The sequence below is a fragment of the Macaca thibetana genome, chromosome 11 (genome assembly GCF_024542745.1).
Source record: "Macaca thibetana thibetana isolate TM-01 chromosome 11, ASM2454274v1, whole genome shotgun sequence".
Classification (NCBI taxonomy): Eukaryota; Metazoa; Chordata; class Mammalia; order Primates; family Cercopithecidae; genus Macaca; species Macaca thibetana.
The window spans coordinates 116,440,888-116,465,919 of record NC_065588.1 but is presented as its reverse complement, the minus strand read 5'-3'; the positions used below and the strand labels follow the sequence as shown (position 1 = coordinate 116,465,919).

At 48.7% G+C, this 25,032-nt stretch overlaps 3 protein-coding genes and 1 long non-coding RNA gene across 20 annotated transcripts in view; 2 read left to right on the top strand and 2 right to left on the bottom strand.

The window, feature by feature from the left end:
* Positions 1-25,032, bottom strand: part of BICDL1 (BICD family like cargo adaptor 1) — a 718,679-nt gene that overhangs the window by 254,602 nt on the left and 439,045 nt on the right. Inside the window, exon 1 of one of the 16 annotated variants that reach the window (XM_050747947.1) lies at positions 24,319-24,322. The exons of 10 other annotated variants lie outside the window; for them this stretch is intronic. The gene's annotated coding sequence lies outside the window, so the exon portion shown is untranslated. Of the gene's footprint in view, positions 1-183; positions 188-543; positions 554-1,525; positions 1,530-7,811; positions 7,816-11,560; positions 11,565-24,318; positions 24,323-25,032 lie in introns of those variants that run through there. 5 more of the 16 variants (XM_050747956.1, XM_050747961.1, XM_050747959.1 and 2 more) reach the window with 5 other exon arrangements.
* The window catches only part of LOC126930730 (uncharacterized), a 93,352-nt gene that overhangs the window by 55,511 nt on the left and 12,809 nt on the right, over positions 1-25,032 (bottom strand). The window lies entirely within an intron of this gene.
* On the top strand, positions 1,096-5,477 carry RPLP0 (ribosomal protein lateral stalk subunit P0). The gene is made up of 8 exons (XM_050748111.1): positions 1,096-1,136; positions 1,387-1,488; positions 3,016-3,191; positions 3,296-3,383; positions 3,501-3,647; positions 3,759-3,944; positions 4,727-4,867; positions 5,242-5,477. The coding sequence occupies exons 2-8, from the start codon at positions 1,435-1,437 to the stop codon at positions 5,404-5,406; spliced, it is 957 nt and encodes a 318-aa protein (XP_050604068.1). The 5' UTR covers positions 1,096-1,136; positions 1,387-1,434; the 3' UTR covers positions 5,407-5,477.
* GCN1 (GCN1 activator of EIF2AK4) overlaps positions 7,426-25,032 on the top strand; it is a 68,043-nt gene continuing 50,436 nt past the window's right edge. For both annotated transcript variants that reach the window (XM_050747796.1, XM_050747795.1), the window contains exons 1-7: positions 7,426-7,498; positions 11,717-11,819; positions 17,837-17,900; positions 18,453-18,584; positions 19,019-19,127; positions 24,173-24,271; positions 24,364-24,498. In XM_050747796.1, coding sequence (XP_050603753.1) covers positions 7,481-7,498; positions 11,717-11,819; positions 17,837-17,900; positions 18,453-18,584; positions 19,019-19,127; positions 24,173-24,271; positions 24,364-24,498 — 660 coding nt within the window. In that variant the 5' untranslated portion in view covers positions 7,426-7,480. The remainder of the gene's footprint in view (positions 7,499-11,716; positions 11,820-17,836; positions 17,901-18,452; positions 18,585-19,018; positions 19,128-24,172; positions 24,272-24,363; positions 24,499-25,032) is intronic.

Below are 25,032 nucleotides of genomic sequence, written 5' to 3'. Positions count from 1 at the left end.
TCAAGGCTGCAATGAACTGAGATTGCTCCACTGCACTCTAGCCTGGGCAACGGAGTGGGACTCCTTCTCAAAAAAATATTTGATGGAGGTGGGAAAAAAAAAAAAAAGATCTGATGGAGGTGAATTACTCTATGGATGTTTGTTGGCTAGTTTTCTAGGAAGAGGGAATGGCCAATGCAAAAGCCCCCAAGTTAAGCCTGCTCTGGAAAAGCAGCAGAGCATCATCGGGTGGAAAGCAAATAAGTCAGGAGGAAAACATCTGAGATGATCAGAGTGGGCGTGAGGGGCAGATAGGTAGGGCCTTGTAGGTAGTTTAGATTTTAGGTTTTTACTCTGGAGGAAATGGAAAGTTTTGAGCAGATAAGGAGATGAGCTGACTTAGGTTTTTGTTTGTTTGTTTGTTTTTGAGACGGAGTCTCTCTCTGTCACGCAGGCTGGAGTGTAATGGTGCGATCTCAGCTCACTGCAGAGCTCACAGCTCCTGAGTTCAAGCAATTCTCCTGCCTCAGCCTCCTGAGCAGCTGGGATTACAGGCGTGCGCCACCCCCCTGGCTAATTTTTGTATTTTTAGTAGAGACGGGGTTTCGCCATATTGGCCAGGTTGGTCTCGAACTCCTGACCTCCGATGATTCACCTGCCTCGTCCTTCCCAAGTGCTGGGAATATAGGCGTGAGCCACCGCGCCCGGCCAGATTTTAAAGATCCCTCTGTTTTGGTAGGAGGAAAAACAAACTAGAGAAGACAAGAGATCATTCGGTTTCTAAGCATGTGCAATTACGTCTCAGCTTCATCTCATGCCTTTCAGTTTGCCGAGCTCGCCAGGTGGCAGAGGGAACTGGAGACTCCGAATTCGCAGCTCCAGCTCCAGCCCCGCAGGTGGCAGCAGCTCAGAGCAAGCTCCTCCAACGCGAGGCAGCGCCTTCCTTCACTACCCTACTTAAAGGCGGCTTTCCGTTGGTTCGAGTGGCAGCGACATTATCCAATGGTTGCCTGTGTTCGTTCAGCTTTGTCGGACGGGCGATGGCTCCAGCCAATAGACAGGAGCGCTATCCGCGGTTTCTGATTGGCTATTTTGTTCGTATATAAAACGCACGCAGGGGCACGAGGCCCTTCTCTCGCCAGGCGTCCTCGTGGAAGGTTGGTGCGCTGGCGAGATCGGCGTCTGGGGCGTCAGCGGGAAGCATGGAGGGGTCTTTGGGGGCTTTTGGGAACGTGGAGTCCTATCCTGTTCCGCCTGGGGCCTCGGTGGCGGCTTGCACGCCCCGAGATGGCGGCGGCTGCCCTAGGCAGAGCCGGCGGGCGCTTGCGCGAGTCTTGCTCCTTGTAGGCCCAGGACCGGGGAATGGGTGTCGGGGTGACCAGGCCTGAGCTCCCTCTCTCTCCTCAGTGACATCGTCTTTAAACCCTGCGTGGCAATCCCTGACGCACCGCCGTGATGCCCAGGGAAGACAGGGCGACCTGGAAGTCCAACTACTTCCTTAAGATCATCGTAAGTGCAGGGTGGGTCGCCTCTGCCCTTCATGTTGCCCCAGCGCAAATAGGGACAGTCAGCTGCCATGTGCTGAGGGTCTATTCCGTACCGGTTACTGAATTAGGCCATTTTCGGGAAAATCCTGTTTAGTTAACAATTTCCTGAGATAGGTCCCTTCTGTTGCAGATAAACAGGCTCAGGCAAGTTAAGTGGCTCCTAAGATGACAGCATTCATATCCAGGTCTGTCTGGCTTCCAAAAGAGCGCACGTTATACCTTTTTTGTTTTTTTTTAACGGAGTCTTGATGTGTTGTCCAGGCTGGAGTGCAGTGGCTTGATCTTGGCTCACTGTAACCTCCGCCTCCCAGGTTCAAGCGATTCTCCTGCTTCAGCCTCCCGAGTAGCTGGGATGACAGGGGCGCGCCACCACACCCAGCTAATTTTTGTATTTTCAGTAGAGACGGGGATTCACCACGTTGGCCAGGATGGTCTCGATCTCTTGATCTCATGGTCTGCCCGCCTCGGCCTCCCTAAGTGCTAGGATTATAGGTGTGAGCCACTGCGCCCAGCCGCACATTCTACTTTTACTGTATCTTTGAGAAGGTCTGAGGCCAGTAGTGACTCATTGTAAGGAAGCAAGTTGTTGCATATTTAGGACCTGTCAGTCAAGAAACTTAAGTGTCCAGTGACTTGGATGGCCTTTGAGGTGGGTCTTCCTTGCCTAGAAACGCTGACTGTACTGCGCTTAAGCAATTAGGCAGCATTGTAGAGCATAGCTTGTATTACGTTTTCCCACACTTAAAAGGTTTTCAGACACAAAACTCGAAAGAATTGTACAACAATCCCGATATACACGTCTAGATTCTTTTTACAAGTAATAACGTTGCTTAACGTTGTGCTTTGAATGCTGTGAGTCTAGCCCTCTTGACCAGCTTATTTGGAACATTCCTTTTTTTATCCTGATAACCATTTTAGTGAATCGGAAACCTCCCTCGTAATTGGGAAAAATAAAAAAAAAAACTAAGTAAAAAAGGAAAGGCCAGGCGCGGTGGCTCAAGCCTGTAATCCCAGCACTTTGGGAGGCTGAGACCATCCTGGCTAACACAGTGAAACCCTGTCTTTACTAAAAAAGACAAAAAAACTAGCCGGGCGAGGTGGCGGGCGCCTGTAGTCCCAGCTACTCGCTACTCGGGAGGCTGAGGCAGGAGAATGGCGTAAACCCGGGAGGCGGAGCTTGCAGTGAGCTGAGATCCGGCCACTGCACTCCAGCCTGGGGGACAGAGCGAGACTCCATCTCCAAAAAAAAAAAAAAATTAAAGGAAAAACTCCTTGATCAAATGTGGAAACCTGATTTTCAGCATTCATATCCAGCAAACCAGTCATCCAGTTTGGCAGTGTTACAACGTAGCTCCCACTCTCCCTCTGACTTCAAAAGCTTAGAAGAAAGGGAGTGAGAAGGAAACAAATTGTGGGGTTCAGTTTCTCCTGGCATTTTTTTCCCTCTTTCTTCCTGTTAAACTTGGCTCCTCTGACTTGTTTTTTGTAGCAACTATTGGATGATTATCCGAAATGTTTCATCGTGGGAGCGGACAATGTGGGCTCCAAGCAGATGCAGCAGATCCGCATGTCCCTTCGAGGGAAGGCCGTGGTGCTGATGGGCAAGAACACCATGATGCGCAAGGCCATCCGAGGGCACCTGGAAAACAACCCAGCTCTGGAGAAGTCAGTTCCACTGGCAGTTTTGTCCTCCCTCCCCAGTGCCCGTCTCCCTCTTCCTGGGGAATGGTGCTGAAAGGTGATTTTCTCCTGTAAACTTCTCTTTGCAGACTGCTGCCTCATATCCGGGGGAATGTGGGCTTTGTGTTCACCAAGGAGGATCTCACTGAGATCAGGGACATGTTGCTGGCCAATAAGGTAAGGGGACAATTGAGTTGGCTAAAGAGATTTTGTAGTTGCTTCTTAAAGCAAAATGGACCATTCACAGGTTGTATGAGTGGAGAGGCTTTTCTCACTGTTTGTTGTCTTTGTCAGGTGCCAGCTGCTGCCCGTGCTGGTGCCATTGCTCCATGTGAAGTCACTGTGCCAGCCCAGAACACTGGACTCGGGCCCGAGAAGACCTCCTTTTTCCAGGCTTTAGGTATCACCACTAAAATCTCCAGGGGCACCATTGAAATCCTGGTGAGTGGACCTGGTTTGCCTGTGCTAACCAGGCAAATGGGGGGCTGCTTTTAGTGGCCATGGGTCTGTTGGTTGTCCAGGTGTTTACTGCCCCACTGTTACCTTGTTCAGAGTGATGTGCAGCTGATCAAGACTGGAGACAAAGTGGGAGCCAGCGAAGCCACGCTGCTGAACATGCTCAACATCTCCCCCTTCTCCTTTGGGCTGGTCATCCAGCAGGTGTTTGACAATGGCAGCATCTACAATCCTGAAGTGCTTGACATCACAGAGGAAACTCTGCATTCTCGCTTCCTGGAGGTACATGCTGTCAGCCTTGCCCCCTCTTACACTGATGGTTGAGAGCATGACAGGGGTCAGACTGAGTCCCTGTAACCAAGGACTGTGTTTTCATCTGTCTACCTGCCTCATCTGTAAAATGTCAATAACAACATAAGATTGTTGAAGGATTTAATGAATTAATGGATGTAAAGTCTTAGAACAGTGCTGGGCTGTTATTCTAGGGCCAGGAATAAGACTGTCAAATTTTGCCATCAAAATGCCCTTTAAGAGGCGGAGGTTGCGGTGAGCCGACATGGTGCCACTGCACTCCAGCCTGAGTGACAGAGTGAGACTCTGTCTAAAAAAAAAATGCCCTTTAAATAATGAATAATAGTGATAGAAAATTTTTTTCTTGGATAAACCATAAATTGAAATTAATGTATATAATTAGATATTATTAGCTACTCTGCGGTAGCTTCATTTACTTGTTGAAAGTTTGACTAGTGAATGAAATTCACATCTGGAAATAGTTGAACATTTTCGTTCATGGAACTCAATGGCGATGTTAGTCATTTATGCTTTTCACTATGGTAGTGGCTTTGGAAGTAAATGCCATCAATAATGGTATACAGAACACCTGGGTTTGGAGTAAGGGCAAAATTCATTTGATGGGTCTGAATTGGTATGAGATGACGTGGCCTCTCGAGACTGAGCTGCCAACCTGGCAATTATTGTCTGCCAAGGGTTCTCTTTATTAAGCTTTACTTGGACTTCCTTTCCTGTAGGGAATCTCACGTAAAATGAAATCTTCCCTCCCCCAGGGTGTCCGCAATGTTGCCAGTGTCTGTCTGCAGATTGGCTACCCAACTGTTGCATCAGTACCCCATTCTATCATCAACGGGTACAAACGAGTCCTGGCCTTGTCTGTGGAGACGGATTACACCTTCCCACTTGCTGAAAAGGTAAAAGGATCCCACCAGGACCACAGTGGGCCTGACTGTGACAAATTAGGGTGACATATGGTGGCCTAAAGTGCCTTTACAGTTGTATTTTATATAGCAGATAATTTTGTGAGGATATTTGAGAAGTTGGGGGGCAGGGAAGGCGTTTCTCACTTGAGAAATGACAAGAGACCCAAAGGGGGTTAATGGGCAAGAGCTGGGCCTTAGGATTCCCCCCTCACTAGGCCATACCCAAGCTGTCCTGCTTGGCCATTTGAGACAGGCAAGGCTTCACACTAACTGTGATATTGTTGCTCCTTAAACTCTACCATGGCAGGAGGGTGGGTAGTAGCGGAGTGTGGATGACCATTTTGACCACTTCTCCCTCCCTTCAGGTCAAGGCCTTCTTGGCTGATCCATCTGCCTTTGTGGCTGCTGCCCCTGTGGCTGCTGCCACCACAGCTGCTCCTGCTGCTGCTGCTGCAGCCCCAGCTAAGGTTGAAGCCAAGGAAGAGTCGGAGGAGTCGGACGAGGATATGGGATTTGGTCTCTTTGACTAATCACCAAAAAGCAACCAACTTAGCCAGCTTTATTTGCAAAACAAGGAAATAAAGGCTTACTTCTTTAAAAAGTCTCTGGACTCTTAATTTTGTATTTTTTTTTTTCTTTTTGATACAGGGTCTGGCTGTTGCCCAGGCTGGAGTGCGGTGGTGTAACTACAACTCACTGCACCCTCGAACTCTTGGGGTCAAGGGGATCCTCCTATCTCAGCCTTCCAAGTAGCTGGGACTACAGGCACACACCATGACGCTCAGCTACTAATTTTGTAGAGATGTTGCACAAGCTGGTCTCATTCCTGGCTTCAAGGAATCCTCCCGCCTCAGCCTCCCAAAGTGCTAGGATTATAGGCTTGAGCCACCGTGTGCCTGGCCCTTAATTTTGAGGCTTTATAGTGCCATATGCTAGAAACCAAAGCCATGGTGAAATCATAGAGCTTTGTATTTAGGTGTTGATGTTTGGGTAACCTCTTTGTATCTAAATGAAGCTACCGGTCAAACATCCTGTATGGTTTTCTAGACACAGTTGTAACTGTATTACACTAGAATTGCTATTTCCATGGCCACTGCAGTAGAGTAGGTTTAGTGCCAGCTGAGATAGGCACCTGGTGGATGCTAGGGCCAGTCCCATAGAGCAGTTTTTCAAACTGGATGGTGCTCCAACTCATCAGTAGGTGGTGAACAGTTTGTATTTTTGAGACAGTCTCACCCTGTTGCCCAGACTGGGGTGCAGTGGCTTGGTCTTCACTCAATGCAACCTCCGCCTCCTGGGTTCAAGCGATTCTCCTGCTTCAGCCTCCCAAGACGCTGGAATTACCACAGGCAGCTGCCACCATACCTGGCAAATTTTTTTTTTTTGGTTTTTTTTTTTTTGAGACAGTCTCACTCTGTCACCCAGGCTGGAGCACAATGGCAGTCTCAGCTCACTGCAACCTCTGCCTCCTAGGTTCAAGCTGTTCTCCCACCTCAGCCTCCCAAGTAGCTGGGACTACAGGCATGTGCCATCACACCTGGCTAATTTTTGTATTTTTAGTAGAGACAGGGTTTCACTATGTTGGCCAGGCTGGTCTTGAACTCCTGATCTTGTGATCCGCCTGCCTCGGCCTCCCAAAGTGCTGGGATTACAAGCGTGAGCCGCTGCACCTGGCTTTTTTTTTTTTTTGGTATTTTTAGTAGAGACAGTAGAGAGTCCTGTTGACAAGGCTGGTCAGGAAATCCTGACATCAGGTTGATCCACCCACTTCAGCCTACCAAAGTGCTGGGATTACAGGCGTGTGCCACCATGCTTGCCCCCAGTATTTAAAGAGAAAGCATCTGCTGAGAACAGGTGCTTTGTTGTGATTCCTGTATTTCACTTACAGATCTGTCTGCCGGAACATGGTATGTTCATTCTAACTAGGTCTGTGTCAAAGGTTTGAAAGTCACTGCTAACAGGGCCGACAACTAAGCTGTGAGGACCCTATTCTCTAAATTGCAGCCACATCTGCAAGTAGCCTCCTGCCTCAAAACTCCCAGCCTGGGGCATCCAGCATTTCCCCAGGGCAGGGGCCTCCTTCAGTTCTGAACCTTCCCTGATCTCCGTATCTACCCATGTTTGCTAACCCTGTACAAGTCATCCGTCAACTGAACTACAAACTGAGGACAAAAGACTAGTTCGCTGACTCTTTTACCTAGTTTTTAGTTCCTGCTATCTAGGAAGCAACACTTGTTTTTCTAAAGAACGTAGTCATCACTCAGGAAAGGCCCATGTAAGGCTGGCCCTGCGGGCTGGAAGTGGGTCAGGGGCTGCAAGGCGGGCTCATAGCGTTACACACGCGGGCTCACCACGTTACAAGCGCTAGTCTCCCACGAGGCGCCTGGGGCTGAAGAGAGGGCCCTGGGGAGGAGGCCTTGTGGCTCCGGCGCGGGCCAACTTCACGCCCGTGATCCGGCTGCCCGGGCTGCAGCGGCCGCCGTCCCGCCCGGTGGCGCCAACCCGGGGCCCTGCCCCAGCTGTCTACCGGCCTCGCCCTGCCGCGTGGGCCTCGCTGTGACCCGGAAGCGCTCCGGAAGCGGTTCCGGAGTCAGCCCCGGCAGGATGGCGGCGGACACGCAGGTGAGGCGGGCGGCTGCGGGGCCAACGGGGCCAGGGACTGGGTGCGGATGGTGGCCGTCGGGTGGGGCCGCTCTCGCTCCTCGGCTTAGGGGCGCTGGGGGTGGTGGCCGTGGAGGGCGTAGTCTCGGGGCCGTCTCAGGCCGGACTCTCACGGCTGCGGGCTTGGCCCGGCCGGGGCGGCGCAGGCAGACCGCGAGCTCGAGGAGTCCGGGGCTCCCCTCTCGACTTCGGCAGCTGGAGCTCGGCGGGGCCTTTGCCCGACCCCGGAGTTGCAAAAGTTCACTTTACCGAGCCTCTGCTTCTTCTCTCCAAACCCCTCCGCTGTGAGCCCCGGGCCAACGCCAAGTCTTCGTTAAACTTTGTATTCAGCAGATGTTCTTTGAGTGTAGACTTTGGATTCATACAGATCTGGGCTTGAGTTCCTGCTCGTCGATTTCTGTGACATGCAAAACAAGTGACTTAACCCCGCCAAGTCTGCCTTTGCATCTATAAAATGAGGTTAAAACAATACTTACCTTAAAAGGTTGTTGTGAAGGTTCAGTGAGATAAAATAGGGCTTGATATATGTTGGTTGTTATCAGATACAGGGTTAGTGAAAAGAACTGTGTCCTGCCCAGGAAGAGTCTTGTCACCCTTGAGTGTTACCTGTGGGTACCTTGTACTTCAGGAAGGACTTGGGAAAACCTTTTCCTCCACCCAGTTGTGGTTATGTTTTAAGGTGAAAAGACATTGTTATGGGGCAGGGGAAAAACAGGTGTGTAAAGGACAGCTGGGCTGATTTGGGGTCTCCAGGGTGATGGGATTGATTTTTATGAGTAGGCCCAGAAAATGACCACTTAACTTGAACATTCAAAAAGACATTTATTGAGACTCTGGTATGCAGGTGGCTGATGTTCAGATTATGTTGTGCTGAATCCTAGAAAGAAAAGCTTAGTATGAGCGGGTTAGGGGAATACATGCTGAATATTTAACACTGATACTTGAGGAAGAATCTTCTCTACAGCTGCAATGTCCAGTATGGCAGCCACATGGCTACTTAAGTTTGTTAAAATTAAATGAAATAAAAAAAATTCAGTTTTTGGCTGGGCGTGGTGGCTCACCCTGTAATCCCAGCACTTTTGGAGGCCGAGGTGGATGGATCACCCTTGAGGTCAGGAGTTTTCGACCAGCCTGACCTATATGGCAAAACCCTGTCTCTACTAAAAATGCAAAAATTAGCCGGGTGTGGTGGTGATGTCTGTAATTCCAGCTACTGAGGAGGCTGAGGCATGAGAATCGCTTGAACCGAGAGGCAGAGGTTGCAGTAAGCCAAGATTGCGCCACTGCGCTCCAGCCTGAGCAACAAGAGCGGGGACTCTGTCTCAAAAAAAACAAAAAAAAATTCGTTCTTCACTTCTACCAGCCACATTTCAGTGCACAGTTAGCTGCATGTAGCCAGTAGCTACTGCATTGGGTGATGCATGATAATGTTTCTGTATTTTATAATTTTTGTATTTTTAGTAGAGGGGGTTTCTCCATGTTGGCCAGGCTGGTCTCGATCTCCTGACCTCAGGTGATCCTCCCGCCTTGACCTCCCGAAGTGCTGGGATTACAGGCGAGTCACCATGCCCGGCCTGAGATTATTTTATTTTGTTTTTTGAGATGGAATTCCTCTCTAGGCTGGAGTGCAATGGCACAATCTCAACTCACTGCAACCTCCGCCTCCCAGGTTCAAGCAATTCTCCTGCCTCAGCTTCCCGAGTAGCTGGGATTACAGGCATGCGCCACCACGCCCGGCTAATTTTTGTAGTTTTTGTAGAGACAGGTTTCACCATGTTGGGCGGGCTGGTCTCAAAGTTCTGACCTCAAGCAGTCTGCCTGCCTCGGCCTCCCAAAGTGCTGGGATTACAGGCATGAGCCACCGTGCCTGACCTTGTCTTCAGTATTCTAAAGGAAAAGGATTTCAACCTAGAATTCTGTATTTGGCCAGAACATTTTCATACTTGCAAGGAGTTTACAAAATGGAGGATGTGCTTCACCTAAACACAAGAAAGTACATGTTCAGGGTGATAAACTGTGCCCCAGCTGTAGAGGATCACATGCCTAATTGGGGCAGGTCAGAAAACTGGGAGAGATTTCCTTAGGAAGGTGGAATTTGATGGAATACCTGATCTGACTAAATGTACTGAGATTTAGACAAATGGCAAAAAGCTTGGGGTTTAATTATTTATAAGAACAGATTAAAAAAAAAAAAAAAGTCAAACTGAAGCATGGTGGGAAAGGGTAATTATTAACACCAGGGACATAAAAAAGCTGGGAAGAATAAGAGTTTATTAAATGGATGTTGAATGCCCTTTACATATAATGTAATCACTGACTACTTACCTAGCCTATATCATGAAACTGGGGATTTCCACTGGGGAAATGGGGAGAGTGTGCAATGGGGTCAGAGCAGGAAAGGGAGCTGTGGTGGAAAGGTAGCAAAACTGAAAAATCAAGAAGCTCACGCAAGTTACCTCCATAGTTAGAGATACTTAGATATATGGAGGTAACTACCCAAATACCCACTAGATCAACCTAAGGGTTGTCCATGGAGAGTGAGGGCAAGGGACTGGTTTTTATGGCAGACCTCTCAGAACTTTTTGGTTTTGACTTATGTGTATCTATGACAAAATACTTTTTTTTTTTTTTGAGACGGAGTCTTGCTCTGTCGCCCAGGCTGGGGTGCAGTGGTGCGATCTTGGCTCACTGCAACCTCCGCCTCCCGGGTTCACGCCATTCTCCGGCCTCAGCCTCTTGAGTGGCTGGGACTACAGGTACTCGCCACCACGCCCGGCTAATTTTTTGTATTTTTAGTAGAGACGGGGTTTCACCGTGTTAGCCAGGATGGTCTCAATCTCTTGACCTCGTGATCTGCCCACCTCGGCCTCCCAAAGTGCTGGGATTACAAGCGTGAGCCACCACACCCAGCCAAAAACAAAAGACATTTTAAAGTTAAAACAATACATCATTTACGTAGAAGACAGTTTTGGACGTTGCCAATAGAATTATGGCAGGGATTTAAGCATGAAAAACTCAGCATTGTTTCATTTCTGCGTGTACACTTGCCTCTTATGCTACTGATAAGGCCTGCCTGTGAAATACCCTCAAAGAAAAAGATGATGACCCCACTTTGTTAAGTTACATGAGCTTTATCATGCCCTGCTCTACGGCTTGTGAACCCACAGCCTGCCCACTTGGTAGCTTGTAGAATATTGCTCAGGAGCAGATTTTCAGGGATGTTTGCAAACTGCCCCCAGTCACTGGGTCTTATGCTTATGTCCCTACGCTGGGGACTGCATCTGTGGTAACTCGATGACTGTCGAAAGCTAAAGATTTGTTAGCATCAGTTTATAGACCTGTTTGGTTTCAAGGTTAGTTTCAAAAACGCAGGTTCTATGGCTCTCAACTCCACTCTGAGCAGTGACTTCCTCTGTAAAGTGGGGATGCTGATGCCTCCCTTGCAGGCTTATTGGTAGTAGTAGCCAACTTTATGCTTGGGATGAGAGTAGACGCCCCTTATACACAATCTCATTTAATTTCCGTAGCAGTCATATGAGGTAACTGCTATTGTCCGCATCTCGTAGATGAAAAAACTAAAGATCAGGGGAGTGACATTATTTGACTGTTTCCATAGCTAGTAAAAGGCAGAGCTGGGATCCAATCTCCTAACCTTTCACGTTTTAGCCAGTGTCCTTATCCTCTGCCAGCGAGTTGCCAGGACGCTGACATTCCCCTTACGGGGAGGTTAAAGTGAGATAACGTAAAGGGAACATGCTTGGCATGTACTAGGCCCTTGCTAGATTTTGGGTAGTTCTGAAGGGATATTTTCTGTTCAGAGGTCTTTGCCTTTCCTCTTATTGCCCAAGTTTAAGTAAGGTATATTGAGTTGTTGACTAGTTGAATTAAAGCAGTACATCTCAAGTGGGAGTGATTTTGCCTCCCAGGAGACATTTGACAGTGTCACAACTGGGGTGGGTGGGGGAGATGGGCTGCTACTGATGTCGAGTGGGTAGAGACCTGGAATGCTGCTAAAAACACAGCCCCCCACAACAAGAATTACCCGGCCCAAAATGTCTGAGTGGGGAGGTTGAGAAACCCCAGATTAGAGAGATCCCCGAATTCTACACCCACCCCTCAACACAAACATTGTTTTATAGTCTGACTGGTGAAATTTTCTCTGTCGCTTGGCCTTCACAGGTTTCTGAGACACTAAAGCGTTTTGCAGGGAAGGTGACAACAGCCAGTGTAAAGGAACGGAGAGAAATCCTCAGTGAACTTGGGAAGTGTGTTGCTGGAAAAGGTATTTATTTGTCATCCATGTACCCTGGACAATATTCTTTTTTTTCTTTTTATTTTTTTTTTTTTAAGATGGAGTCTCGCTCTGTCGCCCAGGCTGGAGTGCAGGGACCGGATCTCAGGTCACTGCAAGCTCCGCCTTCCGGGTTTACGCCATTCTCCTGCCTCAGCCTCCCGAGTAGCTGGGATTACAGGCGCCCGCCACCTTGCCCGGCTAGTTTTTTTTTTTTTTTTTTTTTTTTTTTTTTTTTTTTTGAGACGGAGTCTCGCTCTGTCGCCCAGGCTGGAGTGCAGTGGCGCGATCTTGGCTCACTGCAAGCTCTGCCTCCTGGGCCCATGCCATTCTCCTGCCTCAGCCTCCTGAGTAGCTGGGACCACAGGTGCCTGCCACCACACCCGGCTAATTTTTTGTATTTTTAGTAGAGACGAGGTTTCACCGTGTTAGCCAGGAAGGTCTCGATCTCCTGACCTTGTGATCCGCCCGCCTCAGCCTCCCAAAGTGCTGGGATTACAGGCGTGAGCCACCACGCCCGGCTGTTTTTTGTATTTTTTTAGTAAAGACGGGGTTTCACCGTGTTCGCCAGGATGGTCTTGATCTCCTGACCTCGTGATCCGCCCGTCTCGGCCTCCCAAAGTGCTGGGATTACAGGCTTGAGCCACCGGGCCCGGCCTTTTTTTTCTTTTTTTTTTGAGAGAATCTCACACTGTCGCCCTGGCTGAAGTGCAATGACATGATCTCAGCTCACTGCAACCTCCACCTCCTGGGTTCAAGCGATTCTCCTGCCCTCAGCCTCCCAAGTAGCTGGGATTACAGGTGCCCACCACCACACCTCGCTAATTTTTGTATTTTTAGTAGAGATGGGATTTCACTATGTTGGCCAGGCTGGTCTTGAATGACAGTGTTCCATATAAAAAATAAATTGCGTGTTTTTTTTTTTTCTTTTCTTCTTCTTTTCGAGACAGAGTCTTATGATGTTGCCCAGGCTGGAGTGCAGTGGCATGCTCTCGGCCCACTACAACCTCCACCTTGCTGGTTCAGGTGATTCTCATGCTTCACCCTCCCCAGTAGCTGGGATTACAGGTGTGTACCATCACACCCAGCTAATTTTCGTATTTTTAATAGAGATAGGGTTTCACCATGTTGGCCAGGCTGGTCCTGAACTTCTGACCTCAAGTGATCCCCCTGCCTCGGCCTCTCAAGATGCTGGGATTTCAGGCATGAGCCACTGGGCCCAACTGAAATTGTTTCTTTAGAACCATGGCCTTGGCTAGGCACGGTGGCTCACGCCTGTAATCCTAGCACTTTGGGAGGCTGAGGTGGGCAGATCACAATGTCAGGGGTTCGAGACCAGCCTGGCCAACATGGTGAAACCCCGTCTCTACTTAAAAAAAAAAATACAAAAATTAGCCAGGTGTGGTGGTGTGCACCTGTAATCCCAGCTACTCGGGAGGCTGAGGCAGGAGAATTGCTTGAACCCAGGAGGTGGAGGTGGCAGTGAGCCGAGGTTGTGCCACCGCACTCCAGCCTGGGCAACAGAGTGAGACTCTGTCTCAAAAAAAAAAAAAAAAAGCCCAGGTGCAGTGGCTCACGCCTGTAATCCCAACACTTTGGGAACTGAGGCGGGTGGATCATGAAGCCAGGAGTTCGAGACCAGCCTGACCAACATGGTGAAACCCCGTCTCTACTAAGAACACAAAAATTAGCTGGGCATGGTGGCACGCATCTGTAATCCCAGCTACTCAGGAGGCTGAGGCAGGAGAATTGCTCGAACCTGGGAGGCAATGGAGGTTGCAGTGAGCTGAGATTGTGCTACTGCACTCCAGCCTGGGTGACAGAGCAAGACTCCGTCTCAAAAAAAAGAACCATGGTCTTCTTCCCCTCTTCCTGCACAACTTCTGCCTTTACTTTATTTCCTTGCTATAACGTGAATTGAAACAGTTAAAACTTTTGGGTTAGTGGAGAGTTTATCTATTCAGGTGTGAAAGCTATTTACACTTTTAACCATTTTCATTGGAAATATTTTAAAAAGATAGCTAAAATCTTTCTCAGGTAGTATACTGAGTATAACAATTTTTTTTTTTTTTTTGAGTTGGAGTCTCACTCTGTCGCCCAGGCTTGGGTGCAGTGGCGCGATCTCAGCTCACTGCAAGCTCTGCCTCCCAGGTTCACGCCATTCTGCCTCAGCCTCCTGAGTAGTTGGGACTACAGGTGCCTGCTAATTTTTTGTGTTTTTAGTAGAGATGGGGTTTCACTGTGTTAGCCAGGATGGTCTTGATCTCCTGACCTCGTGATCTGCCCACCCCGGCCTCCCAAAGTGCTGGGATTACAGGTGTGAGCCACCGCCCCCGACCAAAAATATTTCGTTTATGACTTGGGATATCATTTTTCCCAATCTGTGTTCCATGGAATTCAGCAACATGGTAGTAGGTGATTGTCCAATAAATAAAGGATTCCAAGATCAAATAAGTTGGGAGAGGTTTTTTGTTTTTTTTGTTTTTTTGTGAGACAGAGTCTTGCTCTGTCACCCAGCCTGGAGTGCTGTGGCACAACTTCGGCTCACTGCAACCTCCGCCTCCTGGGTTCAAGTGATTCTCCTGCCTCAGCCTCCTGAGTAGTTGGGATTACAGGCACATGCCACCATGGCCAGCTAATATTTGTATTTTTAGTAGAGATGGGATTTCACCATGTTGGCCAGGCTGGTCTCGAACTCCTGACCTCAGGTGATCCGCCCGCCTCGGCCTCCAAAAGTGCTGGGATTACAGGCGTGAGGCACTGCACCCAGCCTAGAGGTCATGTTTTTGATGCCCTCTTGGAATATTCACAGCAGCATGTTTTCATTTTATTAAGCTTCCTTGAATCCAGTGTTTTCTTTGAACCTCTATTTTGCTGAAAATCTGTTCAGGGTCCGGGGAACTCATTTTGGGGAATGCTGAATATATCTAATTATCCTGATCTGCACCATAACCAAGGGATAGCTCTATGACTTATTAGAGTAAGACCATTTTACCTTCACTCAATAAATTCTAGGTTTTTTTTTTTTTTTCATTTCTTTTGGTGTGTTTGTTTTTACTGTATAGCATTGGCTCTCAAAGTGTGGTTCCTGGACAGGCAACATCAGCATCATCTCGGAACTTGTTAGAAATAAAAATTCTCAGCTCCAATGGAGCAACTCAAATCAGAAATCCTGGAGGTGCTGTAATGCCAGCTACTTGGAAGGTTGAGAGGTAGGAGGATCGCTTGAGCCCGGGAGGTTGAGGCTGTAGTGGTCCATGATTGTGCCACTGCTTTCCAGCCTGGGTGACAGAGCAAGACCCTGTGTCTAAATAAATAAATAAATAAATAAATAAAAGGTTGAGCACAGAACCCAGTATCTGTGTTTTAACAAGTCCTTTAAGTGATTCCTATGTTGACTAAAGTTTGAAAATCATGGCCATGGCTGGGCTCGGTAGCTCACACCTATAATCCCAGCACTTCAGGAGGCCAAGGAGGATGGATCACCTGAGGTCAGGAATTTAAGACCAGCCTGGCCAACATGGTGAAACCCCATCTCAACTAAAAATACCAAAAAATTAGCTGGGCGTGGTGGTGGACACCTGTAATCCCAGTTACTTAGGGAGGCTGAGGCAGGAGAACTGCTTGAACCCGGGAGGCGGAGGTTGCAGTGAGCTGAGATTGCGCCATTGCACTCCAGCCTGGGCGACAAGAGCGAAACTGTGTTTCGAAAAAAAGAGAAAGAAAATCATGGTCATATAAATTGGGCCTCCCTTTCTGTCCACCGTTACTTCCTATTTGTACCACTTCACCCAGCTTCTCATTTGCTGCTTCTGACCTACTTATGCCTAGTAAGATACCCAGGCTTGTAAACTTGCTGTTTGTGAGCGTCTCAGAGATTCTCTTGTGTGTTAATGCTTCAATGCATGAGTTTTATGGAATCCTCAAAGGTTTTTCTGGTCACTTTCCCAGCAGAGCTCCCTAGTTAGAAAAGACAGCCATGTGATACCAATCTTTCCGGTCACAGGCCTCTAGTGCAGCAGTCAGTGATGAAGGGCTCAGACAGGCTGTGCCAGTTACAGGTTCTGTGACCTGCTTCAAGTTACTTCACCTCTCTGAGCCTGGTTTTTTGCTTTAAACGTGGAGATAGCAGTAGTACTTCCCTGATAGGTAGGAGTAAATGTAACGCATTGTCTGGCTATGGTAAGCTCACAGTGTACATTAGCTGTTGTTATTGTCATTGTCTTAGCCACAGCCTGTTTCTGGCCCCAGTCATTCTTTTCCCCAGTTAGTGAAATAGCCCCAAATCACATGGACCAATGCAGTGGTCAGAGCCCTGGGGAAACTGCGTCCCTGTACCTCATTCATTTCCTTTCCATCATTCAGGTGCCTGAAGTGTGAGGAATGGTATGGACCTCCTGCTCTCAGGTTCCTCCTACACCCAGCATAAGTCTGTCTTACACTGCAGGTTAAATTTCCTCCTCCTCAGAAGCTTCTCCCTTTTGTTTGCATGCTTCACTGTGGCATGCAGTACTTGTCACAGGTTAACTTTCCAACATTATTGAGCACTCTTTTTTTTTTTTTGAGATGGGGCTCGCTCTGTCTCCCGGCCTGGAGTGCAGTGGCGCCATCTCTGCTCACTGCAGCCTCCACCTCCTGGGTTCAAGCGATTCTCCTTCAGTCTCTTGAGTAACTGGGATTACAGGCATGTGCCACCATGCCCAGGTAATTTTTGTATTTTTAGGAGAAACTGGGTTTCGCCGTGTTGGCCAGGCTGGTCTCAAACTCCTGGCCTCAAGTTATCCTCCCACCTTGGCCTCCCAAAGTGCTGGGATTGCAGGTGTGAGCCACTGTGCCCAGCCATATTAAACACTCTTGTTCAACCAAGAGTTGAACTCTTTCTACCCAGAGTTAGTGTATCTGTTTCACTCCAGAGTTAGGGTGTATCTATTTCACTCTGACTGGCTGGCTTGGTTTCCCGTTACTTGGTTTCTTCATTTAAAAATGGGCTTGATCCACGCGTCGTGGCTCACCTGTAATACTAGCACTTTGGGAGGCTGAGGCGGGTGAATCACGAGATCAGGAGTTTGAGACCAGCACTGCCAACATGGTGAAACCCCGTCTCTACTAAAAATACAAAAATTAACTGGGTGTGGTGGTGTGCACTTGTAGTCGCAGCTACTCGGGAGGCTGAGGCAGAAGAATCGCTTGAACCTGGGAGGCGAGGTTGCAGTGAGCCAAGATCGCACCACTGCACTCCAGCCGGGGCGGTAGAGCGATACTCTGTCTGAAAAATAAAAGTGGCGGGGGGGGGGGGGGGCTTGATAATAGTGCCTACCTTATATGGATTAAGTGAGTTAATGTGTATAAATTATCTAGAGCAAGGTCTGGCATCTTGTTAGCACTAAGAGCTGGGGTGTTATTAGTCCTCCTCTTTTCTTCCTTATGTGTTCTGAATAGGTATTATGCCTTCTTAATCCTGCACTCCACATGTATCTCCCTCTCTTTCCATTTTTCCACAGCCTCCTAATCTGTCAGACCAAGCTTATGTGTCCTTCAGACTTTCAGAAACTCTCCAGTTATAGGTGTTCTTCCCTCTTCTGGTCCCTCATAGTACTTCAATGTTGTACTGTTTTTAAAACTGTTTATTAGAATGTGTGTAAAGAAAGGTACACCTCCTAATCAAACAGCTCACTGATTCATCACATATTAAACACCAGTATAACCAGCACCCAGTTCAAGTAGAATCATTCCAGCACTCCTGAACCTCCACTTGATGGCATGTGAGGTTTCAAGGCCACTTGTATTTTCTTAGTTTCATTCATTTAGCAAATGTCTACCCAAAGCTTTTCTGTGCCAGGCATTTTCCTAGAGTCCTGTTTTGTTGTTGCTTTTTCCTCTTGGGGAGGAAAGTCTTAAATATATGGGGAGTGCCCAGTGGGCTGAGATCGTGTCTGGCAGGATACCTGACTCCAGCAGCTTATCAAGTCATTTTTATTGACTAATCTCTGTGTAATCTTTGGTTTCAGATCTGCCAGAGGGAGCAGTGAAGGGGCTCTGTAAATTGTTCTGCTTGACTCTGCATCGATATAGGTGAGTCCCAGCCAAACAGAGGGGATTTAGGATAGTGGTTAGAGCCCAGGTTAGAGCCAGACGGCCTGGTGCCAAATCTGGGCTATATCACGTCCTAGCTGTTAGATCCTGGGCAAGTTACTTAACCTCTCTGTGCCTCAGTTTCCTTGTCTGCAGAATGGGGATGATGCCATTCTCTATCTCATGGGTGGTTGGTAGTAAGCGTGAGGTGCTTGGAACAGTTGCCTGCTGTGCCATAGTGGTCAGTGTGTGTATGCTGCCATTAGTCATGTGTGTTAAATCGCCTGGCCTACCTTGAGACCCTTATAACTGCTCCATAAATGTAGGTGCTGCCCTTACACACTCCATGGCTTATATGCGCTTATGAGATACTTTTAGAACTCTAGGAGGAGGTGAGTTTATCTAGTTATTTCCTAATCCCTCCTCTGTGATCCACTGGAATATGGTGTGATCACTTTCTCCTGAGAAAGACCAGTGCATGGCCTGAGCAGCCTTGCCCCTGCCTCTGCCTGGGGTCTGCATGTTCACCTTTCCCTTTGCCTCTCCCCCTAGAGATGCAGCCTCCCGCAGGGCCTTGCAGGCAGCCATCCAGCAGTTGGCCGAGGCCCAGCCAGAAGCCACTGCTAAGAACCTTCTACACTCTCTGCAGTCTTGTGGTATAGGCTCCAAAGCAGGTGTTCCCAGGTAAGAGGTAAAAGTTGTGGCCCCTTGAGAATTGGTAGAGTCCTGCTCAGGAGAAGCTGATGCAGTTGACCGTGCCCCAGAGGGAGGAGCCAGGATGGCAAGCCTAGTGGAGAAAACCACTTTCCGGAGGAGCAGGGTTGGGAAACAGTGGAAGCAAGGCCATTTTGAGGGGAACCAGTTGCCCACCAGGCCCCTAATGGTAGAAGCCATCTGTTTGTTTTATATAGTTGTCAGTGCCAAGAGATGGGAGTCTGGCCACTGAAACCTGGACTCCTTGTTCTGAATTGCCACAGATGGTTTGTGGGGAACTGGTTCCAGTTCTGTTCCATGAGGTCAAGGGAGGGTCCTGCATTACCAGGCGGGGCCTTAGGGACAGTGTTTGTCCTCAAGGTGGAGGCTGCTGCTCTGAACTCACCCTCTACTCTGCTCTGCAGTAAGAGCAGTGGCTCTGCCGCCTTGCTGGCCTTGACCTGGACCTGCCTCCTGGTGCGCATTGTCTTTCCGTCGAGAGCCAAGCGACAAGGAGACATCTGGAACAAACTGGTAGGTTCCCTGCGTCTCTGAAGTAGCAAGGATCAGCTTTCTGCCAGGAGTTAGGGCGTGTTTCAGCACCTCCTTGGTGCCAGGTGCTTTTCTGGGTGCTGGGTGACCAGACACTGAGTTGTTCCGAGTCGTGTGGCTTTGGTGGATGGCCATGAGTGCTTCATAATCACATTCCTTGGTGTATTAGACATTTTGGAGCTTCTCTGTCAGGCGTGGTGCTAGGCACTGGAATTGCAGTGATGGACAACAGAAACGAGGCCCTTGATTTCATGGCATGTGTGGAAGCCGTGACAGGCCAGAGTTGGGAAGACAGTCAAAAAGCAACTAGACTAGAAAATATCATAGTATAGGCCGGGCGCGGTGGCTCAAGCCTGTAATCCCAGCACTTTGGGAGGCCGAGACGGGCGGATCACAAGGTCAGGAGATCGAGACCATCCTGGCTAACACGGTAAAACCCCGTCTCTACTAAAATACAAAAAAAATTAGCCGGGCGAGGTGGCGGGCACCTGTAGTCCCAGCTACTCGGGAGGCTGAGGCAGGAGAATGGCGTGAACCCGGGAGGCGGAGCTTGCAGTGAGCTGAGATTCGGCCATTGCAGTCCAGCCTGGGCAACAGAGCCAGACTCCGTCTCAAAAAAAAAAAAAAAGAAAAAAAAAGAAAATATCATAATATAAATCCTCTTGGTTTTTTTCTGGCTAATCATTCCATTCCCTGTGTTTGATTTCAGTGTTGAACTGGTGAATGGAATGGATTTCTTGTCTTGGTTTTGGTTCTTACATTCCCTCCTTCCATTCTCTACCTGCTTCTTCCACATTCTCTTCTTTTTCTTTCCACATGTCTGCTCAGCAGGTTGGGAGGTGAGCAGAGCAGACATGTGCCTGGATACCTGGATAGGCTTAGTGTAGGTCATGAGGAGTTTTTTTTTATTTTTTTTTTGAGACGGAGTCTTGTTCTCTTGCCCAGGCTGGAGTGCAGTAGTGTGGTGTTGGCTCACTGCAAGCTCCACCTCCTGGGTTCAAGCGATTCTCCTGCCTCAGCCTCCCGAGTAGCTGGGATTACAGAAGCCTGCCACCCTGCCTGGCTAATTTTTTTGTATTTTTAGTGGAGACAGGGTTTTTCCATGGTGGCCAGGCTGGCCTTGAAGTCCTGACCTCAGATGATCCGCCTGCCTTGGCCTCCCAAAGTGTTGGGATTACAGGTGTGAGCCACTTTGCCTGGCCTTGGATCTGATTCTTATCCATGAGACTTGGCTGAGTCACTTAACTTCTGAGCCCATTTCCTCATTTGCAAAGTGGGAAAGAAAATACTACCCACCCTGTCCGCCTTGAAGAGTTGTTGTATAAGGCCAGGTTTAGTTGAGGGTTGAGATGGCTGTGGAAACTGGAGAGTCTCATGCAGGTGGGTGCCAGTGATGACCAGCCTTAGGAAACACAAGTACCTCTCCATGAAGCAACCTGCTAGTTAGATAGAGGGCGGCAACCCCAGTAGCTTAACCAGCACAGCTCTGGGGACAAGCATAGAGTGGCTATCAGTATAATTGATGGATGATGGATTAGAATGCTGAAACCTTGAGGGTCAAGGATTATGTATTATTGTGAGCTCGGACTCTCTTGGATCCCCTTCAGGGCATGGGTGTCATTGTTACCAAAAGCCTCCTTGTGAGAGGGGTAAGCTCATTGGCTTATCTCCACTGAGTGGTTTTTTGGAGAAACTGAGTCTGATTCTGTCACTCAGGTTGGAATGTAATGTCGCAATCTCGGCTCACTGCAACCTCTGCCTCCTGGGTTCAAGCAATTCTCCACCCTCAGCCTCTTGAGTATAACTGGGACTATATGTGTATGCCACCACACCTGGCTAATTTTTGTATTTTTAGTAGAGGTTGGGTTTCGCCATGTTGGCCAGGCTAGTCTCAAACTCCCGACCTCAGGTGATCTGTCTGTCTCAGCCTCCCAAAGTGCAGGGATTATAGGTATATGCCATTGTGCCTAGTCTACTTTTAAAAAAATATGTTAAAAATTTTTTTTACATACCATGATTCTGCAGATTTTTTTTTTTTTTTTTTTTTTTTTTTTTTTTTTTTTTGAGACAAAGATCTTGCTCTGTCACCCAGGCTGGAGCACAGTGGCATGATCTCGGCTCACTGCAGCCTTGACCTCCTGGGATCAAGTGATCCTTCTATTGCAGCCTCCTGAGTAGCTGGGGCTACAGGCATGCTGGTGTATGCCTGGCTAATTTTTGTGTTTTTTTAGAGATGGGGTTTTCTTTCGTTGCCCAGGTTGGTCTTGAACTCCTGGGCTCAAGGGAACCACCTGCTTTGGTCTTCCGAAGTGCTGGGTTTATAGGCGTGAGCCACCATGCCCAGCCAGTAATCCTTTCTATACCACACTGTATATAGGGAATCTTCTGTTGTTTATGGTTTTTTATCGTTACTAACAGTGCTGCAATGAATTACCTTGTACATATGCCATTTTGTATATATGCAAACAGAATTTATCAGCATTGGTTTCATTTTTTTTTTTTTTTTTGAGATGGAGTCTTGCTCTGTCGCCCAGGCTGGAGTGCAGTGGCCGGATCTCCGCTCACTGCAAGCTCCGCCTCCCGGGTTCACGCCATTCTCCTGCCTCAGCCTCCCGAGTAGCTGGGACTACAGGCGTCCGCCACATCGCCCGGCTAGTTTTTTTTTTTTTTTTTTTTTTTTTTTTTGTTATTTTTTAGTAGAGACGGGGTTTCACCATGTTAGCCAGGATGGTCTCGATCTCCTGACCTCGTGATCCGCCCGTCTCGGCCTCCCAAAGTGCTGGGATTACAGGCTTGAGCCACCGCGCCCGGCCCTTTTTTTTTTTTTTAAGACGTAGCCTCGCTCTGTCGCCCAAGCTGGAGTGCAGTGGCACGATCTCGGCTCACTGCAAGCTCCACCTCCCGGGTTCACGCCATTCTCCTGCCTCAGCCTCCCGAGTAGCTGGGACTACAGGCGCCCGCCACCACGTCCGGCTAATTTTTTGTATATTTAGTAGAGACGGGGTTTCGCCGTATTAGCCAGGATGGTCTTGATCTCCTGACCTCGTGATCCACCCACCTCGGCCTCCCAAAGTGCTGGGATTACAGGCGTGAGCCACCGCGCCCGGCCCGTTTTTTTATTGTTAACTAACAGTGCTGCAATGAATAACCTTGTACATATGCCATTTTGTATATATGCAGATGGAATTTATTAGCATTGCTTTCACAACCGTATCTGTTTTCTTTTTTTTTTTTTGAGACGGAGTCTTGCTCTGTCGCCCAGGCTGGAGTGCAGTGGCGCGATCTTGGCTCCCTGCAAGCTCCGCCTCCCGGGTTCACGCCATTCTCCTGCCTCAGCCTCCTGAGTAGCTGGGACTACAGGCGCCTGCCACCTTGCCCGGATAATTTTTTGTATTTTTAGTAGAGACCGTGTTAGCCAGGATGGTCTCGATCTCCTGACCTCGTGATCCGCCTGTCTCGGCCTCCCAAAGTGCTGGGATTACAGGCATGAGCTACCACGCCGGCCATCTGTTTTCTTTTCTTTCTTTTTTTTTTTTTTGAGACTGAGTCTCGCTCTGTCATCCAGGCTGGAGTGCAGTAGCGCAATCTCGGCTCACTGCAAACTCCACCTCCTGGGTTCACGCCATTCTCCTGCCTCAGCCTCCTGAGTAGCTGGGACTGTAGGTGCCCACCACCACGCCCAGCTAATTTTTGTATTTTTAGTAGCAATGGGGTTTCACCATGTTGGCCAGGATGGTCTCGATCTCTTGACCTTGTGATCCGCCCACCACAGCCTCCCAAAGTGTTGGGATTACAGGCATGAACCATTGCACCTGGCCTTTTTTTTTTTTTTTTTTTTTTTTGAGGTGGAATTTCGCTCTTGTTGCCCAGGCTGGAGTGCAATGGTGTGATCTCAGCTGACCGCAACCTCCGCCTCCTGGGTTCAAGCGATTCTCCTGCCTTAGCCTCCCGAGTAGGTGGGATTACAGGCATGCGCCACCACGCCTGGCTAATTTTGTGTTTTTAGTAGAGACGGGGTTTCTCCATGTTGGTCAGGGTGGTATCGAACTCCCGACCTCAGGTGATCCGCCTGCCTTGACCTCCCAAAGTGCTGGGATTACAGGTGTGAGCCACTAGGTCCGGCAGCCTCTGAGATTTTTTTAGTCGAGGACCTATTATGTATGTCAATCTGGGTTGGACGGTGTGAACTCCATGCAGTTCGAATCGCCATATCAAGCTGCACTTCTGTATTCACAGTGCTCAGCATAGAGCCTGCCATGTAGTCAGTGGTCAGTAAGTATTTGTGGAATTAATGAAGGACAGGTCAAGGCAGATACGAAGTAAATGAGACAGGACCCTTATTCTTTTCCTGGATGGCACTTAAACCTCACTGAAATTGTATATTCATTTGTGTATTTATTTGTTTAATATCATTTCTTTTCCTCTGAATTCTAAGGTACATGAAAGCAGGAACTGGCTGGGCTCACGCCTGTAATCGCAGCACTTTGGGAGGCCGAGGCGGGCAGATCACGAGGTCAAGAGATCGAGACTCTCATGGCCAACGTGGTGAAACCTTGTCTCTACTAAAAATACAAAAATTAACTGAGCGTGGTGGCACGCATCTGTAGTCACAGCTACTTGGGAGACTGAGGCAGGAGAATCACTTGAACCCGGGAGGTGGAGGTTGTAGTGAGCTGAAATTGTGCCACTGCACTCCACCCTGGTGACATAGCGAGACTCTGTCTTAAAAAAAAAAAAAAGCAGGGACCATATCTGTCTTACTCCCCTTGTGCCTTCATTGTCTGACTCATAATAGGTGATCACCAAATACTTATTAAATGAACCCTAGCGGGAACAGTGTCGTTAAAGGACAGAACTAAATGTGTGAGGTGGAGGGAGGAGGATCTGGCTGGAGTTGAGTGGGAGAAGCTGAGTGGAGATGAAGTCAGGATTTGGAGGGGCTGATGGAGGTCTTTGCAGGCTTTGAGGGCCATGGGACCCTCAATCTCGTGTCCCATCTTGACCTGAGTCTTTCCTGGTCCTGGCAGGTGGAAGTGCAGTGCCTGCTCTTGCTGGAGGTGCTGGGTGGCTCCCACAAGCACGCCGTGGATGGTGCTGTGAAGAAACTCACGAAGCTGTGGAAAGAGGTGACAGGACTGCAGGGGCTGGCGGGCATTGCTTCTTCCATGCCACTCCCCCACTGCCATCTTATACACCTGCCTGGCACTTTCCTCTTTAGAACCCCGGGCTGGTGGAACAGTACTTGTCAGCCATTCTCAGCCTAGAGCCCAACCAGAACTATGCCGGCATGCTGGGGCTGCTGGTGCAGTTCTGCACGAGCCACAAGGAGATGGACGTGGTCAGTCGGCACAAGGCAAGTGCCAAGGCAGAGTGACTGTGGGTTTGCTACGCTGGGAATGTTGGGAGTTCGCTGGAGGGAAGGAATGGGAACCTGCTTTGCCCTGGTGACCCTAGCTGTTGACCTCATCTGAAACTTGTTGATTTTCTCATGTAAGACTCTGGCCTTTTGCCATGATACATGAACTTTTAGGAGTTGGAAAGTTTCCCTTCTGTTTCTGGCTTGGGTGATAGTTTGCTTGTTCATGCAGTCACTTACTTATCCCAGTTGAGTGGCTGCCATGTTCTAGGCGCTGTGCCCGGTGTTGGGGGTACACCAGCGAGTAAGGGAGCTGTGACCCCTGCCCCCATGGAACTGAGTCTGAGAAACTGACATTAAACAGATAGTCTAGTTAATTATAACTAGTATGTGCTACAAAGGGAAAGTGTGAGAAGCTGTGAGACTCCACAACGGAAGGACCTGATTTAGGCTGTGGGTCAGAGAACACATCTCTGTAAAGAAGGAACTTTGAGAGTGAAGAGGAATTAGCAAGGTCAAGAGGTGAGGCAG

What these genes read in the sequence shown, in the direction of transcription:
- RPLP0 (XM_050748111.1), top strand. Translation starts at nt 1,435, where the DNA reads ATGCCCAGGGAAGACAGGGCGACCTGGAAGTCCAACTACTTCCTTAAG. An exon ending in ACTACTTCCTTAAGATCATC is followed by an intron (nt 1,489 to 3,015) that starts GTAAGTGCAGGG and finishes TGTTTTTTGTAG; the next exon opens with CAACTATTGGATGATTATCC. An exon ending in TGCATTCTCGCTTCCTGGAG is followed by an intron (nt 3,945 to 4,726) that starts GTACATGCTGTC and finishes TCCCTCCCCCAG; the next exon opens with GGTGTCCGCAATGTTGCCAG.